The 24,665-nt window shown below is 46.4% G+C and overlaps 1 protein-coding gene across 50 annotated transcripts in view; it reads right to left on the reverse strand.

The window, feature by feature from the left end:
* Positions 1 to 24,665, reverse strand: part of SORBS1 (sorbin and SH3 domain containing 1) — a 291,557-nt gene that overhangs the window by 52,908 nt on the left and 213,984 nt on the right. For 18 of the 50 annotated variants that reach the window (XM_065553227.1, XM_065553223.1, XM_065553215.1 and 15 more), the window contains 6 exons: positions 23,856 to 23,930; positions 23,459 to 23,521; positions 12,782 to 12,829; positions 12,543 to 12,672; positions 9,708 to 9,822; positions 5,367 to 5,450 (listed from right to left, as the gene is read on the reverse strand). In XM_065553227.1, the coding sequence (XP_065409299.1) occupies positions 5,367 to 5,450; positions 9,708 to 9,822; positions 12,543 to 12,672; positions 12,782 to 12,829; positions 23,459 to 23,521; positions 23,856 to 23,930 (515 nt within the window). The remainder of the gene's footprint in view (positions 1 to 5,366; positions 5,451 to 9,707; positions 9,823 to 12,542; positions 12,673 to 12,781; positions 12,830 to 23,458; positions 23,522 to 23,855; positions 23,931 to 24,665) is intronic. The other 32 variants (XM_065553231.1, XM_065553237.1, XM_065553251.1 and 29 more) reach the window with 3 other exon arrangements.

Here is a 24,665-nt window from a genome sequence, read left to right on the forward strand (position 1 = left end):
CCTCCAGCCCTTCTTCCTCACTCGACGCGCCTATCCCGGGGCTCGACGGGCCTTTCGGCGCTGGAGCCACTACCGGGGCCTGTGCCGGGGCCGTGCCGGTCTTGGGCGCACTCGAGGTCTTCGCCGGCGCTACCCTCTTATGTGGGGAGCGTCCTCGGGCCTTGGGTTGGCCCTTCGATTTTGTCGGCGAAGACGACCGGTGCCGTACATGCCCCCGTTGGGTCGGTGTCGTGGGCTTCGAGTGACCCGCCGGCGCCGGTTCCCGCACCGATGCTGGGGCGCGCCGCACTGAGGCAGACGGTGTCGCCGAAATGGAGGGCTGTAACGCCGTCTCCATGAGCAGCTGCTTGAGGCGAAAGTCTTTCTTTCTTAGTTCTGGGCTTAAAGGCCTTGCAGATCTTGCAGCGCTCTTTCTGATGAGCTTCCCCCAGGCAGCGGAGACACGAGTCGTGGGGGTCGCTCAATGGCATAGGCTTACGGCACGTGGCACAAGCCTTGAAGCCTTGGGCGTGCGGCATGCCCCGCCGCCCAGGGCCGGTGTTGACCAAGCAAGCAGGGCAGGAACTTTAAGTACCTAATGAACTGTTAACTACTAAGCTTAACACTAACTACTAAATAACTGATAACTGTTGTAGATACCACTAATGACTATGCTAAGGGACACTCTCAGACGAGAGACAGAGTTGTTCCAACGCCGCCACGGATGGTAAGAAGGAACTGGAGGGGTCGGGTCGGCAGGGATATATATATACCCTAGAGCGGGGCGCCACTCTGGCGGGAGGGAGGGGGCCCTGCCGGCCCGACGGGAGCCGCTAAGGGAAAAAGTTTCTGACGTCCGTGCACGCGGCGCGCGCACACCCTAATGTGTAATGGACGTGAACAATCACTCGAAGAAGAACCTTTGCCTTGACCGAACCTTGAGCAAAAGCAGTGACATTTCCTGTCCTGCGTGGTGGCGAACAGGTCCACCTGGGGAGTTCCCCACCTCTGGAAGATGACACTGGCGACCTCTGAGTGGAGAGACCACTCGTGGTGAGAGGAAAAGGACCTGCTGAGGCGATCCGCTGGCACGTTCCGCTCCCCAGGGCGGGGCGATACCTCCAGGTGAGTGGAATGCTTCACGCAGAAATCCCATAGACTGAGAGCTTCCTGGCAGAAGATCTTGTAGTGGGCCCCTCTGTTTTTTGACAAAAAACACTGACACTGTATTGTCTGTCAATACTTTCACACTTTTGCCTGAGCGCTGTAGAAGGAACACTTTGAAGGCCAAGCATATTGCTCTGAGCTCCTTCACATTTATATGTAAGGATATTAGTAGGAGCATTGCCTGCAGATCGAGGGAAGTGATTATTCCCCTCTATTTGGCACTGGTGAGGCCACACCTGGAGTACTGCATCCAGTTTTGGGCCCCCCACTACAGAAAGGATGTGGTCAAATTGGAGACAGTTCAGCAGAGGACAATGAAAATGATCAGGGGGCTGGGGCACATGATTTATGAGGCGAGGCTGAGGGAACTGGGCTTATTTAGTCTGCAGAAGAGAAGAGTGAGGGGGGATTTGATAGCAGCCTTCAATTACCTGAAGGGGGGGTTCCAAAGAGGATGGAGCTCGGCTGTTCTCATTGGTGGCAGGTGACAGAACAATGAGCAATGGTCTCAAGTTGCAGTGGGGGAGGTCTAGGTTGGATATTAGGAAAAACTATTTCACTAGGAGGATGGTGAAGCACTGGAATGGGTTACCGTGGGACCTGGTGGAATCTGCATTCTTAGAGGTTTTTAAGGCCCGGCTTGACAAAGTCCTGGCTGGGATGATTTAGTTGGTCCTGCTTTGAGCAGGGGTTGGAGTAGATGACCAACTCTGAGTTCTCTTCCAACCCTAATCTTCTATGATTCTATGATTCCATGATAGTTCATCCCATGTAAGGGCGTTTGAGGTAGGTCACAGGTTGGGGGGCTGGATTTGCAGATGGTCTGTCGGGATGGCAAGTGGCCCAGTGCAGGTCACACCTCACTCCCCAAGTCTCTCTGGTCCCCCTTGGACACCAGAGAGCACCCTCTCTCTGTGCATTTCTTGTGCCGCTTCCTCTGCGCTGGGGATGTTGAACGATGTCGAGGGGCACACCGTGCCGGAGAAGCACTACGCACTGAGGCAACCGTGCTCGCTGCTGAGTCCAACCAACTCAGCTTGGAGGCCAGTCTAAGTGTGGCTTCCATCAGCAGGGCTTTCAACCTGATGTCCCTGTCCTTTTGAGGGTGCAGCCTGAAGCCCCAGCAGATGCTGCACTGATCTCTGATGTGAGCCTCTCCCAGGCACTTTAGGCAACTGGAGTGGGGATAGCTCTCTGGCATGGGCTTAGCATAGGCGGCACATGGTTTGAAGTCTGGGGACTGGGGCGTACCCTGTTCCGGGAACAATGTTCCTTAAGGGGCCTAACAAACTAACAAGAACTAACACCTATTAACTAACACTAACTATTTACAAAGAAGAGTTCAGTAAACCACTGGAGAAGGTTTGCCAAAGCAAGAGAACACTGGTCCAACCATCACGGGCGGTAAGGAGGAACGGAGACGGCGAGGGGCCAGCAGCACCCCTTATACTGGCATATGAGTGTGGGCCACGAGGGGGCGATAGGACCGGTCCTATGGATACCACGCACTGACATGACATGACATGGAATGGACTTGAACAAGCATTTGAAGAACAACATATGTTTCTGCTTGGAACACTATTTTAGTCTGGGAATCCCCTCTCGGAGGCTGAGCAGGTGGAGAGGACATGGCTGCATGACTAAAGACACAAATACGAATGTTGGAGAAACATCCCCTCCCATTTCTGCTGCTTTGAGCAAGGTTTTAGATATTAAGCATTGATTTAAGCCAATTTTAAGGAATGTGACTGAAGAGAGGACAAATATGCAGTATGCCCTAAAGCAGGGGTGGGTAGCCTATGGCCCGTGGGCCGGATCCGGTCTACTGCTTCATTTCATCCGGCCTGCAGTAAGTCTCCATGCTGCAGGCTGGAAGCCCAGAGCCTCGGCGTCCCCTCCCCGCTGCTGTGGGGGGAAGTTAGGGTTGCCAAGCTGTTAAAAGTCCGGTCGGCTCTGTGCAGCTCCCAGAAGCGACTGGCATGTCCCTGCGGCCCCTAGGAGCAGGGACCCCTAGGAGCAGGGGCTATCAGGGAAGCCCTGAACCTCGGAGCCACGAGTGCTAGCTCATCCTGCTGCGGAGGGAAGCCCCGAACCTCCGCCCCCACCCTTGTGGGGCTGTGTGTGGCCCATGACTGATTTTTTCTGTGAGTCAATGGCACCTGATAGAAAAAAGGTTCCCCACTGCTGCCCTAAAGGCCGTATTGTTTGTATAGCCAAGGGTCTGCTACCAGCATCTGTAGGCAGAGACAGGCTCCTCACAGCCTTGTGGAAAGCAAGGACGTGTGTCCTGAAGGCTTCACTACTATCACTGGTGCCTTCTTTAAATCATAATGGCAACAAGTCTAAAGCTAAAATATATCCATGTCTTCAGATGCTTGTGTGCAATTCACCGTTGAAGCCAACGAGTGCAGTGGGGGAATGGGTCAGGGCAGAATTGTGCCTTAGATAAATACACAGTGAGTGGGTGTGTTTGTTTTACTATATGTACACACTGCAATACAGGCACAGGATGGGATTTTCCAAAGTGCTCAGCATTAGTCTACCTCTGCTCCCACTGAAGGCAATGGTTGTTCTACCAGTGACATCAATGGGAGCACAGAGAGGCCAACGTTGAGCACTTTGGAAAATTCCACCATAAAGTGCAAGGCATGAGGAAGTGAGCTGCCATGGTTCTGGCTTGGGAGAAGTGCAATGTGCACGGTGCTAGATAAGTATAAAATGTCCCTTGTTCTGGTGCAGCAGCGTATAATGGGATATGAAGTTACTGTACTAACTTAGAACTACATGCTGCACTTCCTCAGCACTATCTATGCAATGGTCTTTTTTTTGGAGATATCCCATCTCCTAGAACTGGAAGGGACCTTGAAAGGTCATCAAGTCCAGCCCCCTGCCTTCACTAGCAGGACCAAGTACTGATTTTGCCCCAGATCCCTAAGTGGCCCCATCAAGGACTGACCTCACAACCCTGGGTTTAGCAGGCCAATGCTCAAACCACTGAGCTATCCCTCCCCCCATTAAAATGCTTTATAAACATTTCTCAAATCTCACTTGTATCTTAGCAGAGTAGGTGAGTATTATTGGATAGGCAGAGAGTGACTTGGCCCAAGGACATAGAGGGAGGGGCGAGATCCCAAGAGTTCTGCTCAAGCCCCAAAAGAACACTCCTCCTATGACATGTTCAATGAATCATGTCTCTCCCTGATCTTGTAACGAAGTTAAAGGGGCTGCATGAGGAGCACAGGACTGAGCCCATAAATTGTAATTGCTGGAAGAGGCTTATGAGATTTAAGTTACTGAAACTTGTACAGTATACGGGAGGAGCTGTGGGCTTGGATTCTGCTCTCAGTGATAGCAGAGAGTATCAGGAATAACTTCACTGAAGTCAAAGCAATTGCACTAGTGGAAAAACAGCAATAAACGATATAAGAATCAGGCAGTAAGACTAAAGAAGTTCTTAAGAACACAGGGATAAAAATTTTAAATGGCCCAGACAATCAACACATCCCTCCACCAAAAAGCACCTGTCCTTATTGGATAATTAGGATTCATTTAATCATTCTTATAGCTGCAAAATCCAGGCTATGCGGCTGGATTGGAAATAAAAATATGATTTTCTTGCTTTGACTCTTTGGAGGGGATTGTTTCTGGGAACAACCCTGGGATCCTTGATGCAAACCACTGCAACATATTTGGCAGAGAACAGGTTGCATGAAGAAGGCAAAGAGCAGGGAACAGGGTCAAGATCAGTTTATAGACAGCTGGTACTTTCTGAGCACAGACGAAGGACCCAGGGCTATAATATGACAGTGACTCTCATTGACTTAAAGTTATTTAAGAGGTTAAGTAGCAGCCATCCTAGATCTTGTGAGGAGGAGGAGGGAACGAGAGTATGGAAAAGGGGACAAATAAATGAATGAGAACAATCTTTGCTATCTTTAACAAGTAAAACCTCAAGCTGAACTCTGACACATGAAAGTGATATTGCCTCACTAGTTGGCATATTTTCCTGTGAAGTTGAAGGTCAAATATTATATCTTTAAAATGTTTTAAATGGTCACTGAACTACTTGTATATGTCAGTGCCAAGGCTCAGTTATGAACTGTCATGTTTCAATCTGGAAGGGCTGTCTCATTGAGTATCTAGGATCTAGAGTAGAGTTGCAACAGCATCATTACAAAATGCAGGTTGACTTTATCAATCATTGCAGCTAGCAAACTTACCGGTTTCCCAAACTCCAATTCCGAAAAGAATTTATACCAAGGTTCATTCTTTAAATCTATCTCTTCTGGGCTTATATCCCGAGTCTAAAGGAGTTGGTGATAGGGAAATGGAAGAAAGAGAAGGATAACATTATGCAAAGAATACATAGGAAAGGGACTGTTAGAGATGCAGTCTCAATGTTTTCAATTGAATAATGCGGATAGTTAGCCTAATAATTTAGTACTTCTACAATACCTTCCATTCAAGGATCTCTGAATGTTTCACAGCCATTTATTAAACCTTACAGCACCCCTGGGAGAGTATTAGTTCAATTTTTAGATGGGGAAACTGAGGCAGATAGTGGTTAAGTGATTTGCTCAAGATCACACAGCAAGTCAGTGGAAGAGCTAGGAAAGGACCTCGGGATTTCTAATTTACAGTCCTTTGCTCCTACTGTTAAAAGCTCTCTCAGATTCAAGGTTAAGCCTATAATTTTTTTTGAATTTTCATTTTGAATAAATAAATAAGATTGAAAAACGCAAATTATCTATTGTTGAGCCCCAGATCAGCATTAAATATACTGCATCTTTAACAGCATGTGGATATGCGAGAAACTGTGGTCCATACACAGCAAACAGACTGAGAGGTGGCATTCTAAATCGAAGAGGACACAATTAGAGAGAGCACACTTCTGAAAGTTCTCAAAGGGGATGAATAGGAAGACAATATACTTTGCTTATTCACAAATAAATGTTAGAGAATCGGACAAAACCAGAATGAAGGAAAAACCAGACAGGACAGGTAACAGCACAGCTGAAAAGAAAGCTCCCTTTCATACCTAAAATCTATTTTAACAAAACAACTTAAAGTTGTGTAACTATACTTTTGGTGACATGAGAGAACAAATCCAGTGCTCTAGATTACAAAGATAGATCTGGTTAAATTTGATTTAAATGGAACTAGCCTTTAATTTAAGTGGACCTAAGTGTATTATAAATGTATAGTAATTGCAGCAGGACATGGAGGCCCACACCTCAGCTTATACATGCTTCAGTTGTGGTGTATAGGGGCCATCCACAGGAGTCAATATAAGTAGCCCAGTGCTATCCACTCCACCCACTAGTTCTAGTGCAGGAGATGTGTCAGAGTCAGACTGCAGAAGGGAGTTTTTCCATGACACTGAATACTACAAGTGACTCTGGACTGCTGCGCATGCTGTAGGCAACACTGGGGAGGCTTCCATAAGTTAGAGCAGCCCCGAGGTGGCTTACACTGGTGGCCATTTCAGCTCCCTCAGCAGCTAAAAATCTGAAAGGCAAAAAGTTGGCATAAAGCCACCCTGGTCCCTCACTCCTCCTGGGCTATACCTTCTCTGCAGTGTGTCTACTGAGGTGCAGTCCAGAATCCTGCCCCGAAATTAAGGTGTTTATACAATAACTCAGTGAAGAGAGATGCAAATAATTTTGCCCACTGTAATACTGAGCACTTAGACAAATTTCACCTGTAGGCATCTTCAAAGGACTTTAAAAATCAATGAACCAAATTCCGCCCTTCCATAAGTGGATCCAGCTTCCGCTAAAGTGAGTCAGTCAGGAGTTGTGGACATGTATGCCAAGGCTGACTTTGACCCTTTACCTATTACAGGGCCTCTGTGGTGTACAGTAGGTGAGTAAGTATTATCACCCCCAGTTTACAGGGGTGGGAAAAGTGAGGAAGAGTCATGAAGTGACTTGCCCAACGCCACAGAAGAATTTTAAGTCAGAGATGGATTTAAAACTCAGGAGTTTCTAGCTCCCAGTGCTGTTCTCAGACCACTGGATGGCTCTGCCCAGGGCTCTTTTCACAGAAGGGGATTGTCGGATGCACTTCCACAATCTGAGTCCTGGTGGAGAAAACCTTAGAAAGTAGAGAATCTGATTTATCCTAACGGGATATGGCCAAAGAGAGAGTTCTGCCAAGGCTAGGGCCAAAACTAAGGCATGCCTGGCCCTCAGCCCTCTGTGCCAATCACAATAGCCAAAAACCAAGCAATTCTTCACAGTTTAGTGCCACCCCTTTGTGCTTACTCTTCTTATGCTTCCCATTTTATTATCTCCTGTCCTAAGCTGGCTGCTACCCAAAACAAGCCCCCATGAGACTATCTGACCCCATGGTGGGAGGGAGAAAGGGAAACACTTGCATCTGAAAGTTAAATGGTTAAACTTTTTGTGTCACCTGGTGAAGTCACCACAAAAAGAGGTTAATTCCCAAGGGTCTAGAGTAAGCCTAGTTAAACCACAAGGGACTGGAGAAAGGTACTGCCATTAACTGCAGGCCAAATAGATGCAATGTCTCTATACATTACGTATTGACTCCCAAAAAGCTTGAGCTTGTTGCATAGTAAAATTTACAGTGGAACTGATCAAAAGGCCACTGAAATCAGTGGGAATCTTTTAATTGATGGCAAGAGATTTGGATCAGGCCCCTAGTAGCTACTGCTTTGAATATGGCATAGCAATTGCAATCTATTAATAGACTGCAAATTATCTTCAGATAACCTTTCTACTGGTTTTTAGGTTTCCCTCAACACCACAAAACAAGGTCTAAATATCACTATCATATTTAGACATGCTAGGGAAAAAGGATTCTGACACAGAGCACAATCAAACAACAGGCACTTCAGTTCCATTTTATGTTTCAGCACCTGTTCTCTGTGATCTTTGGTTTGAAATGACAGCTGGTAAAAAATGAAAAATGGTCAGGAGTGTCACTCTCAGAACTCACCTTACTCTTTACTTAACTGTGCAGGAGTCTTTCCAGCTGCTTTGCTGATTGTCCCTCTTCTGGTTTTTAGACTCTGATTCGGCAACGTATTTAAGCACATGCTTAATTTTAAGCATGTGAACAGTCCCATTAACTCGAGTGGGATTTAAGCATGGGCTTAAGTGCTTTGATGAATCAGGCTTTAAATCACAGCTAGCAGCCTTTATGGCAGCCAGCGGCCATTAAAAAAAAAACAGGCACCTCACGTACACAGCAGCCTAAACTTTTAAACTGTCTTCCCTTCTCTGCCTTAAGGTAGTTAAAACTGGTCCCAAACCGGTTTTCACTAACCAAATAGCAGAAGTGCAGGGTCTGGCAACCACCAATCAAATGTTAACACAACCAAAATCTGAATCTAAGTGTGTATAAAAAAAATCTTTATTTTTTCTATAAGTTAAACTTTTTGTACTAAAGTGCAAAGCTCTCCTTTCTTCTGCAAAATAAAGCACTCTCTTCTTTATCCCTGTCTGGCTGTTATTGGCTCTCAGCTAGGCAAACCCAATATTTTGGTAACAGTCCTTAGCCAAAATTCCTGTTCAAATCAAGTGGGTCTTACTCCAACCAGAACGGCAGGAATGACCCTTCCTATTACACCCAAACTAGGGGCCTGATTTGCCTCTCACTTACATCAGTGTACTGCGTCCAATGCCCATTGAAGTCAAGGCAAGGATGCCACTGATTTCAACAGGCATTGGATTGGGCCTGGACCAAGAGTAACTTCATTTAAATTGATGGTGTTACACTGGTGTGAAAGGAGAATTAGTCCCAGGATAAAATAATGGGCCTTATGTTACTTGAAAGCAAATATTGAACAGGGAAAAAAGCCTGAGTCAGACATATTATTCAATAGTTTAGCCACATATTTCTGTTGCTTTTAAATTGCCTGTCACAACTGTATCTTAAAGTAAAAGGGACTGTTTGCTCTGTACAGCTCCTCAATCCTGCTCCAAAGCATTAATGAAAACATGGCCCCAGACTTATATTGTAAGTCTCACAAACAATCAGCACTTTAAACTGTGCCTTTCAACCAAATACCCCTTGAAGAACAATCACTACTTTAGGTACCAAAATATTCACTTAATAAAAAACACCGCCATATTTTTTAGCCCTTCCATGATTACACTAACAGCATGAAACTTACTGTTAACTTCTTTAAAGCTGCTGACCTCAGAAGAACACAAAACTTTGAACACTAGTCGGCCTGCTGCCTCAAACGCTATGGAATAAACTATTGCTGTGCATTAGAAATAAGCACAGCTTGCAAACCAGAGACAGGCCATGAAGTCAAACACAGATTACAAACTAGGGTTAGTGAGCCATACTTAACACAGAAAACAACACGTCCACAAGGAAAGGCCCCTCTCAGCTCCCCAGGATCTGCCTTTAGTGGAGTAACTTTAAGAAGTTACTCAAACATTTGCAAAACAAAATATATGGGAATGGCATAACGTAGGAGACATAAGTGTAAGGAAACCTATCTGAATGGAAATATACAAGCGCTTGTGGAGCATATTGTAATCACAGGCCCAAGTCACGGAGCAGGATAAAAGGAACATTACCATCTTTTCATTGTCCAAAACAGAGGACTTTCCTGGCTGGTAGTCGTAAATGCTCTTTGGCTCTGCCCGATATTTTCTGGTATCCACCTTCTTGTCTGGGGGTTCCCAATCATTTCTGAGGAAAGAGAGGCTAATTAGCCCAGAACTCTGCTATTGCCATGAAAATGAGTGTATTCTTTGGACAAGCTCCTTCCCCAGTTAATCTGTGGCTCTCTCTTCACTGGTAACTGAATGACAAAAGTTTTGTCATTCAGAGGTGTTCCCCCCTCCCCCCCCCCCCACACACACACAAAAGAGAAAAGTTTTGTTAACAAAAAGCACCGGTGTGAACAGCTACTGCAGATAAAGCTAAGGTTGCTCGTTGGGTGTGGACGTTTTTTGTCAACAGGAGAGCTCTCTCCTGTTGACAAACAGCAGCTACACTGCATGCCTTTTAGCAGTACAGCTGTGTCTCTAAAAGCTGAGTAGTGTAAACATAGCCTAAAGCAGGAAACTTGCTGCAAAAGGAATAGGTCAGATGGGTTTGGGTATTGTTTTTTATTATTGGTATTATTTTTTTAATAGCAACCAGAATTAAATTTGTGTATATGGGTCAGCTGCTAAAAATCACTTGAAAGGACAGTAAAGGTTTCTTGCAATTCTTTTCCATGAATTGCCAAACTTACGCCTCTTTCCTTACTGGAAGTACCTAAGGCTGGATCTACACTACCTGCCTGAATTGGCGGGTAGAAATCGACCTCTCGGGGATCGATTTATCGCGTCCCGTTGGGACGCAACAATCAATCCCCGAATCGACACTCTTACTCCACCAGCGGAGGTGGGAGTAAGCGCCGTCGACGGGAAGCCGCAGAGGTCGATTTTGCCGCCGTCCCTACGGCGGGGTAAGTCGGCTGCGATACGTCGAATTCAGCTACGCTATTCGCGTAGCTGAATTTGCGTATCTTAAAATCGACCCCCCTCTGTAGTGTAGATGTAGCCTTAGAGATAGGCCTGCAGAATTCCAACACCCTCCCACTCCCCCCCCCGACTTTGAACTGAATCTAGGCTCTAACTCTTAAGTCAGCCTCTGAGACTAGAACATCCCCCCACACTCTGCCTGAATTTTGGGAAAAGATGGAACTGGGGCTGAAGTCTGTGACGTGGGCCCATCTTTCTTCTGCTGGGAGGTTCTAAGGGCTCATCTGTACTAGAGATCTGATCTGGTTGTACTGACCTGGCTTGTAAGTACAAATGGTTCAGACAACACTAGCCACCTGAAATGGTTTAAGTTCTGAGTAACATCCACAGTAGCACTGCCCAGACCATCTCAGTTGCAATGCACTCTGGGAACCTATCCCACAATTCCCAGAAGTAGTGCATTCTGGCAGGTTTTGCAAGGCCACCAGTGTGCTGAGACAGTAAAGGGAGGACTCAATTGAACCATTTCAGTTTGTGTGGATCTCTACTGGTACTCCCATGGTTCACACTGGACTGGTTAAGCATTATCCAGAACTAAACCTGCTGGTAAAAGGTTGCTTGTTCTAGCCAGTTATTAGACCATTTGTAGAGTGTTTTATAAATATTCTAGGGGCTTCAACCAGTCTAATTTCCACAGTGTAGAACAGACCTGATTGTTTTAGCAATCCTAGGAAATGTTCTCCCCAGCTAAGTTCTGGTGTTTTTACCAGGAAGCTACAGTACTTCCTCTTTAATTGCTATGCTGGGAGAACATCATCCTCTAGTCATGTGGCCTTAGATGCTCTCTATGTTAGCAAACTGACTATGGAACTGCTCATTTGAAGCCAGTGCAAACCACTGTGAGGAAGTGGGAGCAGAGGGTTTTAAGAGCTGGTTGAATTAATCATTGCATAAAATATTCATAGCCTATTTTGCTTTCTCCCCATCCTCTGTTCAGTAAATGCATTAGTTATTATTACAATAAGCTTCTAAACGCAGGGTTAAAAAGCAGGAGTGAAAACAGTATCTGATGCTAACTAGGATTCGAAACTCCCATTGACTTCACAGTGAGTTGAACTGGGCTTCCAGGGCAGATTAGCTGATTGAGATTCAGCAAGACCTATTTCCCAAACAAACTTTGCCAAGTCCTGAAATAAATCCAAACCCTTGCTCCCCACAATGATGATGATGTGCAAGCTTCAGAGGCCCCAGGGTGCTAGGCGCTGCATAAATAAATAGTAAGAGATAGTCCTTGACCCAGAGAGCTTACAATTTAGACAAGACACACGAAGGACTAGAGAGGTAACAGGCACAAGAGTTGAAGGGACTTGCCTAAGGTCCCACAGCAGAGCCAGGAATAGAATGCACATCCAGCATTCCAGGTCCTGTCTGCTAGACCATACCACCCTTTACTTTCATTTTCACATGTCTCTGGATTTCCAAGTCCAGACTGGCTCTAGAAGGGCCTTTTTTTCAGGAGACTTCCAGCTCAGTTCTGTAAACCCAGGAGGTTTAGAGACACTTTGGATACTTATTAATATTTATATTATGGTGCAGTGCCTAGGAACCACAATCAAGGATCAGGACTTGCTGTGCTAGGCATTGTACAGACATGTACCAAAGGAAACAGTTCCTGCCCCAGAGAGGGCCTGAGCTATATGAAAAGACATGGATGCAATAGATGGATGAGACAGACAAACAGAGGGGGTAGGTTGGGATGGTGAAGGAACACATTAAGGTTTCGATACCTATCAGAGGAATAGCAAAACTCCTTGCTATACTCCAGATCCAAACTGCCCTGGACTCTGGGAAAGTTCAGCTCCAAATCCGGGTCCAAGCTTTGCATCGGAGTCCCCTCCCTAATGAGAACTTGTGAGGTTCTCCCTTAGTTCAGATTACCTTTCTGGGCTGGATTTCAGTGATGAAGTACGAGTTGGAAGTGGCAGAGTAGCAGATCTCTTAACAACCTTGTCAGGGTCAATGTTGTCCATCTCACTCTTGGACCGGGGCACTGAGGGCTGGGTTCTTGCTGCAAAAAGGCATATACAAAAAATCTTGGTAAATTTCATAGGAGGCCAAGATGAGTGATGCTTACTGTTAATTCATGTCCATAAAGTTGCACATGAAATGTTACTTACTATCTTCAGAATAGGAATAATGAGGAGAGTAAGAATCAGAATCTTCATCTGAAAAACAAAACAAAATAGTTTGCAAGTGAGATGAAAGTGTTACTAAGAAGCAAAGTTTGAGGCCTCTCTGCTTTCTTTTGGTCTCACATTGTTCTTAATCTCATAGTAATGTGCCATACACCCATGACAAAGAGAGGATTCTAAGCAGTGAAAGTCACACTTAGAAAATAGTTTTTAGATGAACTGTAAATATAAATTCTTTCCACTTCTTCAGCACCTTTCTATGAGTGTCTCAAAGTGCATTACAACCATTTGTTCATTTAGTGTCACAAAACCCCTGTGGTAGGTATTATTATACCAATGGTACCAAAAGCTGAAAGGCAAACTGGGGTACCGAAACCTTAAGTGACTTGCCAAAGGTAATACCAGAGTCGGAGATGGAAATAGAATCCAGGAATTCTTGACTCACAGTCACATGCTCCAATCACTGGACCACTCTGCCTCTATTAACTAGTATAGTGAATTCAGATATATTAATACACACAGATTATTCCTCAAGTACCAACAATATGCTTGGTACAAAAAAAATCATGGACCATGCTAGGTGCTGCATGTTCTTGTAGCAAAAAATAGTCCTTGTTCCAAACAGTGTACACTCTCAATAGGCCAGGCACATAAAAGGGTGGGATAAAAGAAGTCTCATCATTCCCATTTTATACATGGGGATTTAAGGCACTTAGAGCCAGATTCAAGGCACATTAAAGTCTGTGCTTGTCTTCAGGACAAGTCTTAGATGAGGTGCCCATGGTCTCGGGGGAAGTCAGTGTCAGGACTGGGAACTGAACCCACTGTGCCTGAGTCCCAGTTTAAAGCCATCACCCCAAGACTATCCTTCCTTTTGTGCTGATGATCCAAACTCAAGGTCTTGCAGATGTCCTGGAGATGTGGACAAGCCTAAGAGATACAGTGCAGAAAAATGTATTACAGTGCATTCTGCAAAAAGAACTGTGGGTAAAGGGACATTGGGGTTCTTGAGAAGAAATACCTAAAAAAGCCAAAGATTAAGGCTTGACAGTGACTAGAAATACAGAATGGATGAGGCCATCAGAAGAACAATAGGTTAAACCAAATGCCTGGTGAACTCAGTGGTGTTGATTGATAGCCTGGGACAGTGAAATACACAATCCATTGACCAGGTACAGGCCTGGCAATGGCAATGTAAGCACTCCCACGCCACCCCTGCCCTACCAATGTGCCTCAACCCTGATCTGTAGGCACCATTGCAAGGGGTGGCAGGGTAGCTCCTGCTCGCAGCCCAATCCTTGCCCTCTCCGTTTGAGGCTGTTGGAATCATTCACTCTGAGGAGCCAATCGGTTTGGAGAACATAAGAACTGACTTTGAATTTCACCTTTAATTGAACCAAACTTTGTATGCTAAAGGCTCAGCTCAAACAAATCTTCTCTTCCGCCCTTCCCCTTTGCTGAATTGTCTTGGTAAGCTACATACTGACTGGAGCAGCAGCAGGTTTAGCTCCTAACAGATGGTTAGTGACTCCATTGTAATTATGATAGTCTTGAGCTGGCATAATGACAAACATCAGTTTTCAGCATCATTTCCATATTTCAAATCTAAATGGCAGAAAAAGGATGTTGAGTTAGTTAAATGTCACCCAAGGAAATTCCTGAGAGGCAGTTTGCTGGAAAGGTGATGGTTATTCCGATATTAAAAAAAAAATGGATTTTCTCTAGAGAGTACAATATATGGCAAATCATAATATCACCTGTTCCTAAAAGTACAGGTGAATGAATGTCTAAAAATACCCTCTCAGCCAACTGCCTCTCAGGAAGTTATTTAAACTTGTGGAATAATGAAAACACTTCTTTACAAATTATTTATTTGAAGGAAAATGCCAAAATTCATTGCAGCTAATAATTCAGCCAATAAAAACATCTAGAAGCACTGCATTTCAAGAAAGTGCTAGTTTCCAGTTTCAATATCTAGCATAGCAGTAATAACTGGAATATATATATATATATATATATATATATAAAAACACTTTGCATCTTAGTGTTTTACAAAGATGAGTAAGCATATTTATTCTCCTTTTACAATGGGGAACACTGAAAGACTGAGAGGTTGAGTGACTTGGTAAAGATCATACAGTACATCACTGGCAGAACTGGGGACAGAAACCAGGACTCTTGATTCCCAGTCCTGTACCCTACCCATATGGCCTTCCTTATGGGAGATAGGAATCACCAGTTCATGGCTTCCATATTGTTGCCAGCACAGCTTTGCTCGAGGACAGCAACAGTGGGTTCGTTGCCCGGTGTGCTTCGCGTCAATGAACACACCAGGTGGAGAAGCAAGCAAAGTTTATTTGAGATCTCAAAGCGGTGCAAGGAGACTGGCACGTCTCAAATCAAGCACGTTAACACGAACAGCTTTTCTTCTTTTATACATTTTGCAGTCAAGCCTCATCCCCCTCCCCCACTACCCCTCCCCTTCCCACCCCCCCACCCATTCCCCTCTCTCTCTACCCCTCCCATCCCTGGTAACAATTACTAGGCAAATAGCGATTACATTTAAGCAGTTAGATTAGGTTGGCAGCTATAAATTCAGCTCGTTAGTAAGTCTCCTTGAATTACTATCTTGTCCCCTTCCTTTGATTTACTATCTCTCCTTCAGCCAGTGGTATACAGGCCTCATTATTACCGCTTGGTACTGGTAAGGGGGGGTTACCACTGATAGCAAGCTGCTTACACATTCCACTTGCGCCTGGCTTTTGAGGTCAATTAGAGTTTAAACATGGAAGGAGTTTGGTTCAGGCCTAGTGCAGGAAGGCTTCATTGACACTTGTGATTTTCCACCCTCCTGAGTCACCTAGGGTGATGGTAATGCCTGGTGACGTCAACAATATTGGACTCCTTCTGTGAGACAAGGACTTTTCCTTGTAAATTGTACTGAACCTTAAGGAGTGTAGTTGTGTGTGGGGCCCAAAGCAAAACTCTGGGGCTGAACTTCCCACACTTTGCAGGTGTTTGAAATAAGAGCCCAGATCAGAATTTTGTAAATGGCTTCTCTCTCTATAATGACCTAATCCCAAACCCTGAATTTTGGATTGTTTGAAACCTGGATTTGAATTTTGAGGCTTCAGTACATCTCTGTTCACACCCTTTGTTTCACATTTAAAAAAACTTCCAAAAGACTTTGAATAGTCTAGAACTGCCAGAATGGACCCAATTATTGCCACTATCTTGGATTCTCTAATAAAGAAAAAATCCAAGCAGATATTAAAAGCCAAACATACTTTGCATGGTAGCAAGAACAAAGGACAAATGTTTGGTCTAAGAATATTGCGACTAGCTAAATATGAGCATATTATTTATCTGTGCATTTATACATGAGCAGGAGACATTTATGGGAATACAAAGTCCTATTGCATTAATGACAGTGCTTTATGGCAAAATACATTAGTTCTGACAAAAGTAAAATGGATCCTGAAACGAGAAAATTGAATCATCTTTATAACAGTCATTCATCAGCTTACCACAGTCTGTCTGTGTGTGTGTCTCTCTCTCTCTCTCTCACACACACACACACACACACACACACACACACACACACACACACACACACAGTTCCTCCTCTATCTTGGTGGGTCCTGCGCTTATTGGCAGATTTTCTTGCCTCAGAGATTCACCATGTGGGTTGGGGAACAGCCCAGAGACCTTCCCCTCTGGAAGAACCCACAGTCCAGGTCAATTAGGAGGTTTGGGGGGAACCCAGGCCTACCCGCTACTCCAGGTTCCAGCCCAGGGCCCTGTGGACTGCAGCTGTCTATAGTGCCTCCTGTAACAGCTACAACTCCCTGGACTACTTCCCCATGGCCTCCTCCAAACACCTTCCTTATTCTTACCACAGGGCCTTCCTCCTGGTGTCTAATAACGCTTGTGCTCCTCAGTCCTCCAGCAGCACACCCTCTCACTCCTTGCGCCTCTTGCTCCCAGCTCCTCACACTCGCACCACAAACTGAAGTGAGCTCCTTTTAAAACCCAGGTGCCCTGATTAGCCTGCCTTAATTGATTCTAGCAGCTTCTTCTTAATTGGCTCCAGGTGTCCTAATTAGCCTGCCTGCCTTCACTGGTTCTAGCAGGTTCCTGGATTACTCTAGTGCAGCCCCTGCTCTGGTCACTCAGGGAACAGAAAACTACTCATCCAGAGACCAGTATATTTGCCCTCTACCAGACTCCTGTACCCCACTGGTCTGGGTCTGTCACATATCCCTCCCCCCTGCTCAACGCCAAGGGGTTGGGCAGCTTGGGACACCAGACAGTGCACACGTGACAAGCCAACGGCGTTGCCATGACGGCTCCCTGCTCTGTGTTGCACACGGAACTGGAAAGGTTGGAGGGATAAGAACCATCTGGTCACCCTTGTGTTCTTCTCCTTGTTCCGCTGCATCCATTGAAGAGGGGCATGGTCAGTCACGAGGACAAATCTGCGCCCAAGCAGGTAGTAGCGCAATGTTTCCATGACCCATTTTACAGCGAGGCATTCTCTCTCCACCACTGCATATTTTTGTTCCCTTGGAAGGAGTTTCCGACTGAGGTATAGAATTGGGTGTTCCTCCTCCCAGACCATCTGTGATAGAACGGCCCCCAACCCTACTTCCGATGCATCCGTTGGCAGGATGAACTCCTTGGTGAAATCAGGGGCTATCAGTACAGGGTTACTGCGGAGGGCAGTCCGTAGGTCTGTGAATGCTTTCTCTGCTGCATCAGGCCATCTCACCAGATCAGGTCCACGGGCTTTCACTAGGTCTGTCAGGGGGCTTGCCCTTGTGGCAAAGTGGGGGATAAATCGTCGGTAATACCCCACCACACCTAGGAACGCCTGGACTTGTTTCTTGCGACTTGGTCAGGGCCAATTTTGGATGGCCTCTAACTTGTTCACTTGGGGTTTTACCAGACCTTTTCCCACAATGTAGCCAAGATATTTGGCCTCTGTAAACCCTACAGCACACTTGGCAGGGTTTGCTGTAAGGCCAGCTCACCTGAAGGTATTGAGGACTGCCTCCACCTTCTCCAGGTGGGTTTCCCAGTCTGGGGTATGAATGACCACATCGTCCAAGTAGGCAGCAGCATAACTGTTATGCGGGCATAATAGCTTGTCCATGAGGCGCTGGAAGGCAGCTGGGGCCCCATGTAGTCCAAAAGGGAGAACAGTATATTGAAAAAGACCCTCTGGTGTAGAGAACTCAGTCTTTTCCTTTGCGTCTTCTGCAAGGGGAATCTGCCAGTACCCCTTTGTCAAGTCTAGGGTAGTCAAGTACCGGGCATTACCCAGACAGTCCGCTAGCTCATCAGTGCGAGGTATGGGGTACGCGTCGAACTGGGATACTTCATTTAGTCGCCGGAAGTCGTTGCAAAATCTTGTGGTGCCATCAGGTTTGGGCACCAGCACGATTGTACTGGACCACTGACTGTAGGATTCTTTGATGATCCCCAACTCCAGCATTTTTTTTACTTCTGCTTTTATTTCCTCCCTTTTTGCCGCTGGCACTCGATAGGACCTCATTGTTACTCTGGCCCCAGGGTTCGTGACGATGTGGTGATATGTCTCGGTTGTTCGACCCGGTTTTGTCGAGAACACATCTTGGTTCCGGAAGATCATCTCAGACACCTCATTCTTCTGGTCTGGTGTTAAATCGGGAGACACTCTCACCTGTTTGGAAGGCTTGTTTTCCTGGGTTAGGTCTTTTTGGACCGTTGTGCATGCCTCTTGTGCATGCCAGGGTTTCAGAAGGTTAACGTGATAAATCTGTTCTTGTTTTCTGCGTCCTGGCTGCCGTACCTTGTAGGTTACTTCCCCCACAGGTTCAACCACCTCACAGGGCCCCTGCCATTGGGCCAGAAGCTTGCTTTCTGCCGTGGGTACCAACACCATAACCCGATCCTCTGGTTGGAACTGTCGCACTTTTGCTTGGCGATTGTAATGGGTTTGCTGGGCCTCCTGTGCCTTCTCCGAATGCTCCCGTACAATAGGGGTAACCCGGGCTATCCGGTCTCGCATCTGCATTACATGCTCTATTATATTTCTCTCCTCATTGGGTTCCTCTTCCCAGGTCTCTTTAGCGATATCTAGTATGCCACGGGGATGACGCCTGTATAATAACTCAAAGGGGGAAGACACAGTTGAGGCCTGAGGTACCTCCCAGATAGCGAACATAAGGTAGGGTAGTAAAGTGTCCCAATCCTTCCCGTCCCGACTTACCACCTTCCTTATCATAGCCTTGAGGGTTTGGTTAAACCTTTCTACCAACCCATCAGTCTGCGGATGGTAGACCGAAGTTCTCAGGGTATGTATATGGAGCAGTGTACAGAGGTCCTTCATTAGCGTTGACATAAATGGGGTTCCTTGGTCGGTTAATATCTCCTTCGGTAGCCCCATTCGGGCAAAGATCCCCACCAGCTCTTTGGCTATAGTTTTAGAGGCCATGTTCTGCAGGGGGACGGCTTCTGGGTAGCAAGTAGCATTGTCCAAAACAACAAGTATATATTGGTGGCCCTGAGCCGTCTTCTCCAGGGGTCCCACTAGGTCCATGGCTATTCGCTTGAAGGGGACCTCTATGATGGGAAGGGGTACTAAAGGTGCCCTCAAGTGGGGACGGGGACTGTGCCGCTGATACTCCGGGCAGGAGGCACAGTACCTCTGCACTTCTTCATGTACTCCGGGCCAGAAGAACAGTCGTAGGACTCATGCCAGGGTCTTCTCTACCTCCAAATGCCCCCCAAAAAGATGACTATGAGCAAGACTTAATACAGCGTTCTGGTGTTTTTGAGGTACTAGGATCTGCTGTACCTTCTGCCCCTGTACTGGTGCAACCCGGTATAAGAGATCCTTCTTCATTATGAAGTAGGGTCCTGGTCCCTGGGTTTTCCCTTCCACGGGGACCCCATCTATTTCAGTCACCTCCTTCCTAATGTTGTCATACCTTGGGTCTTCTGCCTGGTCCCGTCCAAAATTTCCTCTCCCGGGGCTAATCTGCCCAAGATCTAGGAGCCCAGTCTCTGTTGCCTCTACTGGTCCAGAAGCATTAGGGTAGGGGTCAGACTCAGGTGCTTCTCCCTCCTGCGTGGCTTCGTTTTCAGCTGCGTGGGTCCACCTACCTACAAGAGCGACCCTCTGGCTTTGGGTCAGTATTCGGGTTCCCAAGGCCTTAGCTGCCCTTCTTTCCCTTTTTGTCTTTCTACCCTGTCTGGGAGTGGAGAACAAATCTGGGGATATTTCAGAGAAGATTGGGGGTTGACAGTCTGCTGTGGATGCCTCACCAATTTTAGGGTCCCCATCTTTCTCCAATCCCCCTACTGGGAGTAAGTTTCCAAACCCTGGGAAGTCCCTCCCTATGAGCACCGGGTATGGGAGTTTAGGGACTACACCTGCTGCTACCTCAGTAGTGTTCCCTTGGATCTCGATTTTTACTGGGATGGTGGGGTAGTAACTAACTGTCCCATGGACACATGTTATCCCCGTACATTTAACCTGCAGCAGCTGACTACGCTTCATGAGCTTCCCTGAGATAAGCGTGATAGCACTCCCCAAATCAACCAGTGCCGTGGTCCCTACCACATTTAGTTTCACTGGTCTGGTATACATATGTGGGGTTAGTGAGACCCCCACAAGGTGGATCAGGGAGCATGGATCTGCCCAGTTCCCCAGGTTACACTGCATAGGCTCCTCAGCATTGGGACACTGTGAAGCTACGTGTCCCCACTCCCTGCAGGCATAACATCTGTATGGAGCCCTAGGCGTTCCCCGGTCTCTTGGTTTGGGCAGTCTAACATCACAATCCTCTTCTCCCTCAGTGCTCCGACTCTTTGTGGCCTCTGATGGGCCTTCAGCCTCTCTTTTTTTCCACCTGGACCCTCCTGGTGGCCCAGTCACCTGAACTTTAGGGCTTGGTGCTGCTAATTTAACCCGGGGTGCCTCTTCCTTAACTGGTCGGGTCAGCTCCCTCGCTGTCCTTCGCCTCTCTACCAGGGCGACAACCTCGTCATAGGTGGAGGGTTCGTTCTGGCTTACCCAGGCACGAAGGTCTGGTGGTAGTCCCCTCATGTATCGGTCGATGACCAGAACCACTAGTATCTCTTCCGGACTCCGGGACTCTGTTTGCAACCACTTTCGTGCGAGATGGATGAGGTCATACAATTGGGACCACGGGGTTTTGTCTTCCTGGTACCTCCAATCGTGATACTGCTGGGCCCGCAGTGCTGTCGTTACCCCAGATCTGGCTAGGATCTCTGCTTTCAGATGGGGGTAGTCTGCCGCAGCCTCTTCAGGCAGATCATGGTAGGCCTTCTGGGCCTCCCCACACAGGAATGGGGCAAGGATCCCAGACCACTGATCTCGAGGCCAGGCCTCCCATAGGGCTGTCCTCTCAAAGGCCAGAAGGTATGCCTCTACACCATCCTCCCGTGTCATTTTCTGCAGCCAATGGCTGGCCCATATGAGCCGTGTCCCATCATGGCCGCGATTCAGCTCTGTAAGGGACTTTACCTGGTTTACCAGTTCCTGCAACATAGCTCAGTCTTGACCAGCCTGGTCCATAAGCAGGCGATTAGCCTCTTGCTGCAGCCACACTGCCTCCTGTTGGGCGGCTGCCTGGACACGGGTAGCCTCCTGCTGGGCTGCCATAGCTTGTATCAGTGCCCGCACTAAGTCATCCATTGTGGTGAAAAAGAAAAAAACAAACCCTCTCCCTTTTTTTGTGTTTTTGTTGTTGTTGTTGTTTTTTAAATCACCCTCCTTCTTCCGTCATGCTGTGCACCCCAAGATCCCACTCCTTACACCAGTGTGACAAAGTTCCTCCTCTATCTTGGTGGGTCCTGCGCTTATTGGCGGATTTTCTTGCCTCAGAGATTCACCATGTGGGTTGGGGAACAGCCCAGAGACCTTCCCCTCTGGAAGAACCCACAGCCCAGGAACTCGGGCCCACCCTCTATTCCGGGTTCCAGCCCAGGGCCCTGTGGACTGCAGCTGTCTATAGTGCCTCCTGTAACAGCTACAACTCCCTGGACTACTTCCCCATGGCCTCCTCCAAACACCTTCCTTATTCTCACCACAGGACCTTCCTCCTGGTGTCTGATAACGCTTGTGCTCCTCAGTCCTCCAGCAGCACACCCACACCCTCTCACTCCTTGCGCCTCTTGCTCCCAGCTCCTCACACTCGCACCACAAACTGAAGTGAGCTCCTTTTAAAACCCAGGTGCCTTGATTAGCCTGCCTTAATTGATTCTAGCAGCTTCTTCTTAATTGGCTCCAGGTGTCCTAATTAGCCTGCCTGCCTTAACTGGTTCTAGCAGGTTCCTGGATTACTCTAGTGCAGCCCCTGCTCTGGTCACTCAGGGAACAGAAAACTACTCATCCAGTGACCAGTATATTTGCCCTCTACCAGACTCCTGTACCCCACTGGTCTGGGTCTGTCACAACACACACACACACACACATACACACACACTCTCTCTCTCTCTCTCTCTCTCTCTGCTATTAAGGCATCAAATACATTGCACTTGTATAGGATAGCACTTTTCATCCATACATCTCAAAGCACCAAAGGTGGGCATGTATCTTATCCCTTTGTCTCAAAATATCTGTTCCCCATTCATTTTAACAGGGGATGTGAGTCTAAATCCCCTAGTCTACTCTGACATAAGGGATCCATATTTTATGTCCGACTATGCACAACCCACCATACAGTTAAGTTTCCTACGTTGTAGCAGTAAAGGGCTCTAGAAAACCCCTACTGACTACCCCCGAACTGGCCAGTCCCAAACCACACTTTCCCCAGTGGGAGATGTCTGCCCACCTAGCCTGTCCTGGCTCCTGTTCAACTGAGTGCAGCAGATGCCAATGCTTCTCACATGTAGAGGACAGTCTCTTCAGCACTGGCTACTGCAGTAGCTTCTTGGAAAGTAAAAGTGCAAAGGGTTCTGAGCAGTGCTTGAACCACCACCTGAGCAACCACCCACCAGCAGCACAAAAGGATAGCTAGGGGATACAATCGGTTTCCAGGTAAAGCATGCAGAAGAGAATGCCAAATCCTGTCCTTATGCTCCTGAGGCCAGCCTTGAGCAAACCAACATGTGCAACATCCCATTTATTCTAAAATGTACATTAATAAAAAGAGAGATAGACACTAACAGCCTGATCCAAAGACCATGGAAACTTTAGGGAATCTTGCCAATGGGCTTCAGTGACTTTTGGGCCAGGCACTATCCTGTGTTAATATTAAAAACTTTAAGAGCAGATTAAAGAAATGTATTGCTCCCAAGCAAAACAAAACCATAGTTAAAGTCATCTTTCAAGGGACATCATCAAGATGAGATATGAGTCAGCATTGTATGAATGTTAAGTAACCACTGCACACATACAGCTAGGTATAGCTGACTATGCACATGAAACAAAGCAGAGCCCAGTTTTGTAGCATTAGTCAAAGGCTAGTGAAAAAGCCAGAAGAGCACCACAAAGCCAAAAAAGGCCTCAAACCATCACAGCAACACTCAGAAGGCAGCAAACTATTAGGAGGCAGCATGACACTCAGTGGCTAGGAAAAGCTCCAGGGAGAAAATAAATGAAAAAGGCAGCATTTGTGCAGCAAAAGGTATCTTGTCCTTTACTATTACCTTCAGATTTAGGACTAGGAGTAGACGCAGGAAACTGGTATGTAGGACAGTAAGGATTGTCTTCTGCAGCAGAGAAAAGCAGTATGTATTGAGACTATCCACAGTGAAGTGGAGGCACCATATAGTTTCCCCAACTTTCTATCACGGTAAACTTTTATTGCCTATTTTGATAATAGTAGACTGAAATGGTATCATACTTTCAAACAGATAAATGGGTTAGGAAGGATTTAGTCATTTTATACATCAGAGACTAAGGCACACTAGGTGTACTCGAATTTCCACCATGAGTAATAAATGGTAATGGAAATCTAGTACCTGAATCTAGTTACTATAATGGAGCTACAGCACAGTTAACTCAAACACAAGACAACAGATACTCTGGCTGAACTTATGGTACCTTCAGGTGTTTGCTGGATTTCAGGAAGTTCAGGGAATTTGTAGGTAGGGCAATAAGGGTTTTCTTCAGGAGTTTCTAAGTGGAAGGAGCAAGTTTTGGAAAAAGAACAGAAAGGAAAGATTTAAAGAAGAAGACCAGGTGAGGCAAGAAACCACAGAAGTTGTGGAACGATCCTTCTCATGCTGAGTCTATAATGTAACAAAGCCATGGCAGGTCAGTGGTTATCACTGCACTGCACATCTGGGCTGCTTGGAAGACAGCAGGGATTGAACTAATCCTCTGCTCCTGAAGCATGTGCCTCTATCATTTGAGGTGAAGGAGAATCTGTGTCAGCAGCACAGGGGCTACAACTCACAGCTTGAGCAGTTCTTATTCCATCCAGTACAATGCAGTGGTTACATAAACTCACTAGTCAGCTCATCAAAATAGCATCTGCAGCAGCAAATGCAAACCAACTTGAACTAGTAAAGCACAGCTCAGAATTGTGTTATCATGTACATCAGGCCTTATGTGTGGTTGGATTGCTAATACGACCTCAGTCATTTCTCACACTAATGAGAGACTTGGAACATACAATGTACCAAAAAGTAATGGATTCATGGAGGATATGTTGTAACCAACATATAAGTGCTCGCCATAATTTTGCCTTTTAAAGATATCAACAGTATTTAAACAGCAGAAGTTTGATCCAGATCCCACTGAATTTAATGGGAGTCTTTCCATTCACGTAATGGGCTTTGGATCAGGCCCTAAGTTATTAAGCAATGTAACATTACCAATTATTTTCTATTGCAGACTGTCCATATTTTC

The sequence above is a fragment of the Chrysemys picta genome, chromosome 7 (assembly GCF_011386835.1).
Source record: "Chrysemys picta bellii isolate R12L10 chromosome 7, ASM1138683v2, whole genome shotgun sequence".
In the NCBI taxonomy this organism is placed as follows: Eukaryota; Metazoa; Chordata; order Testudines; family Emydidae; genus Chrysemys; species Chrysemys picta.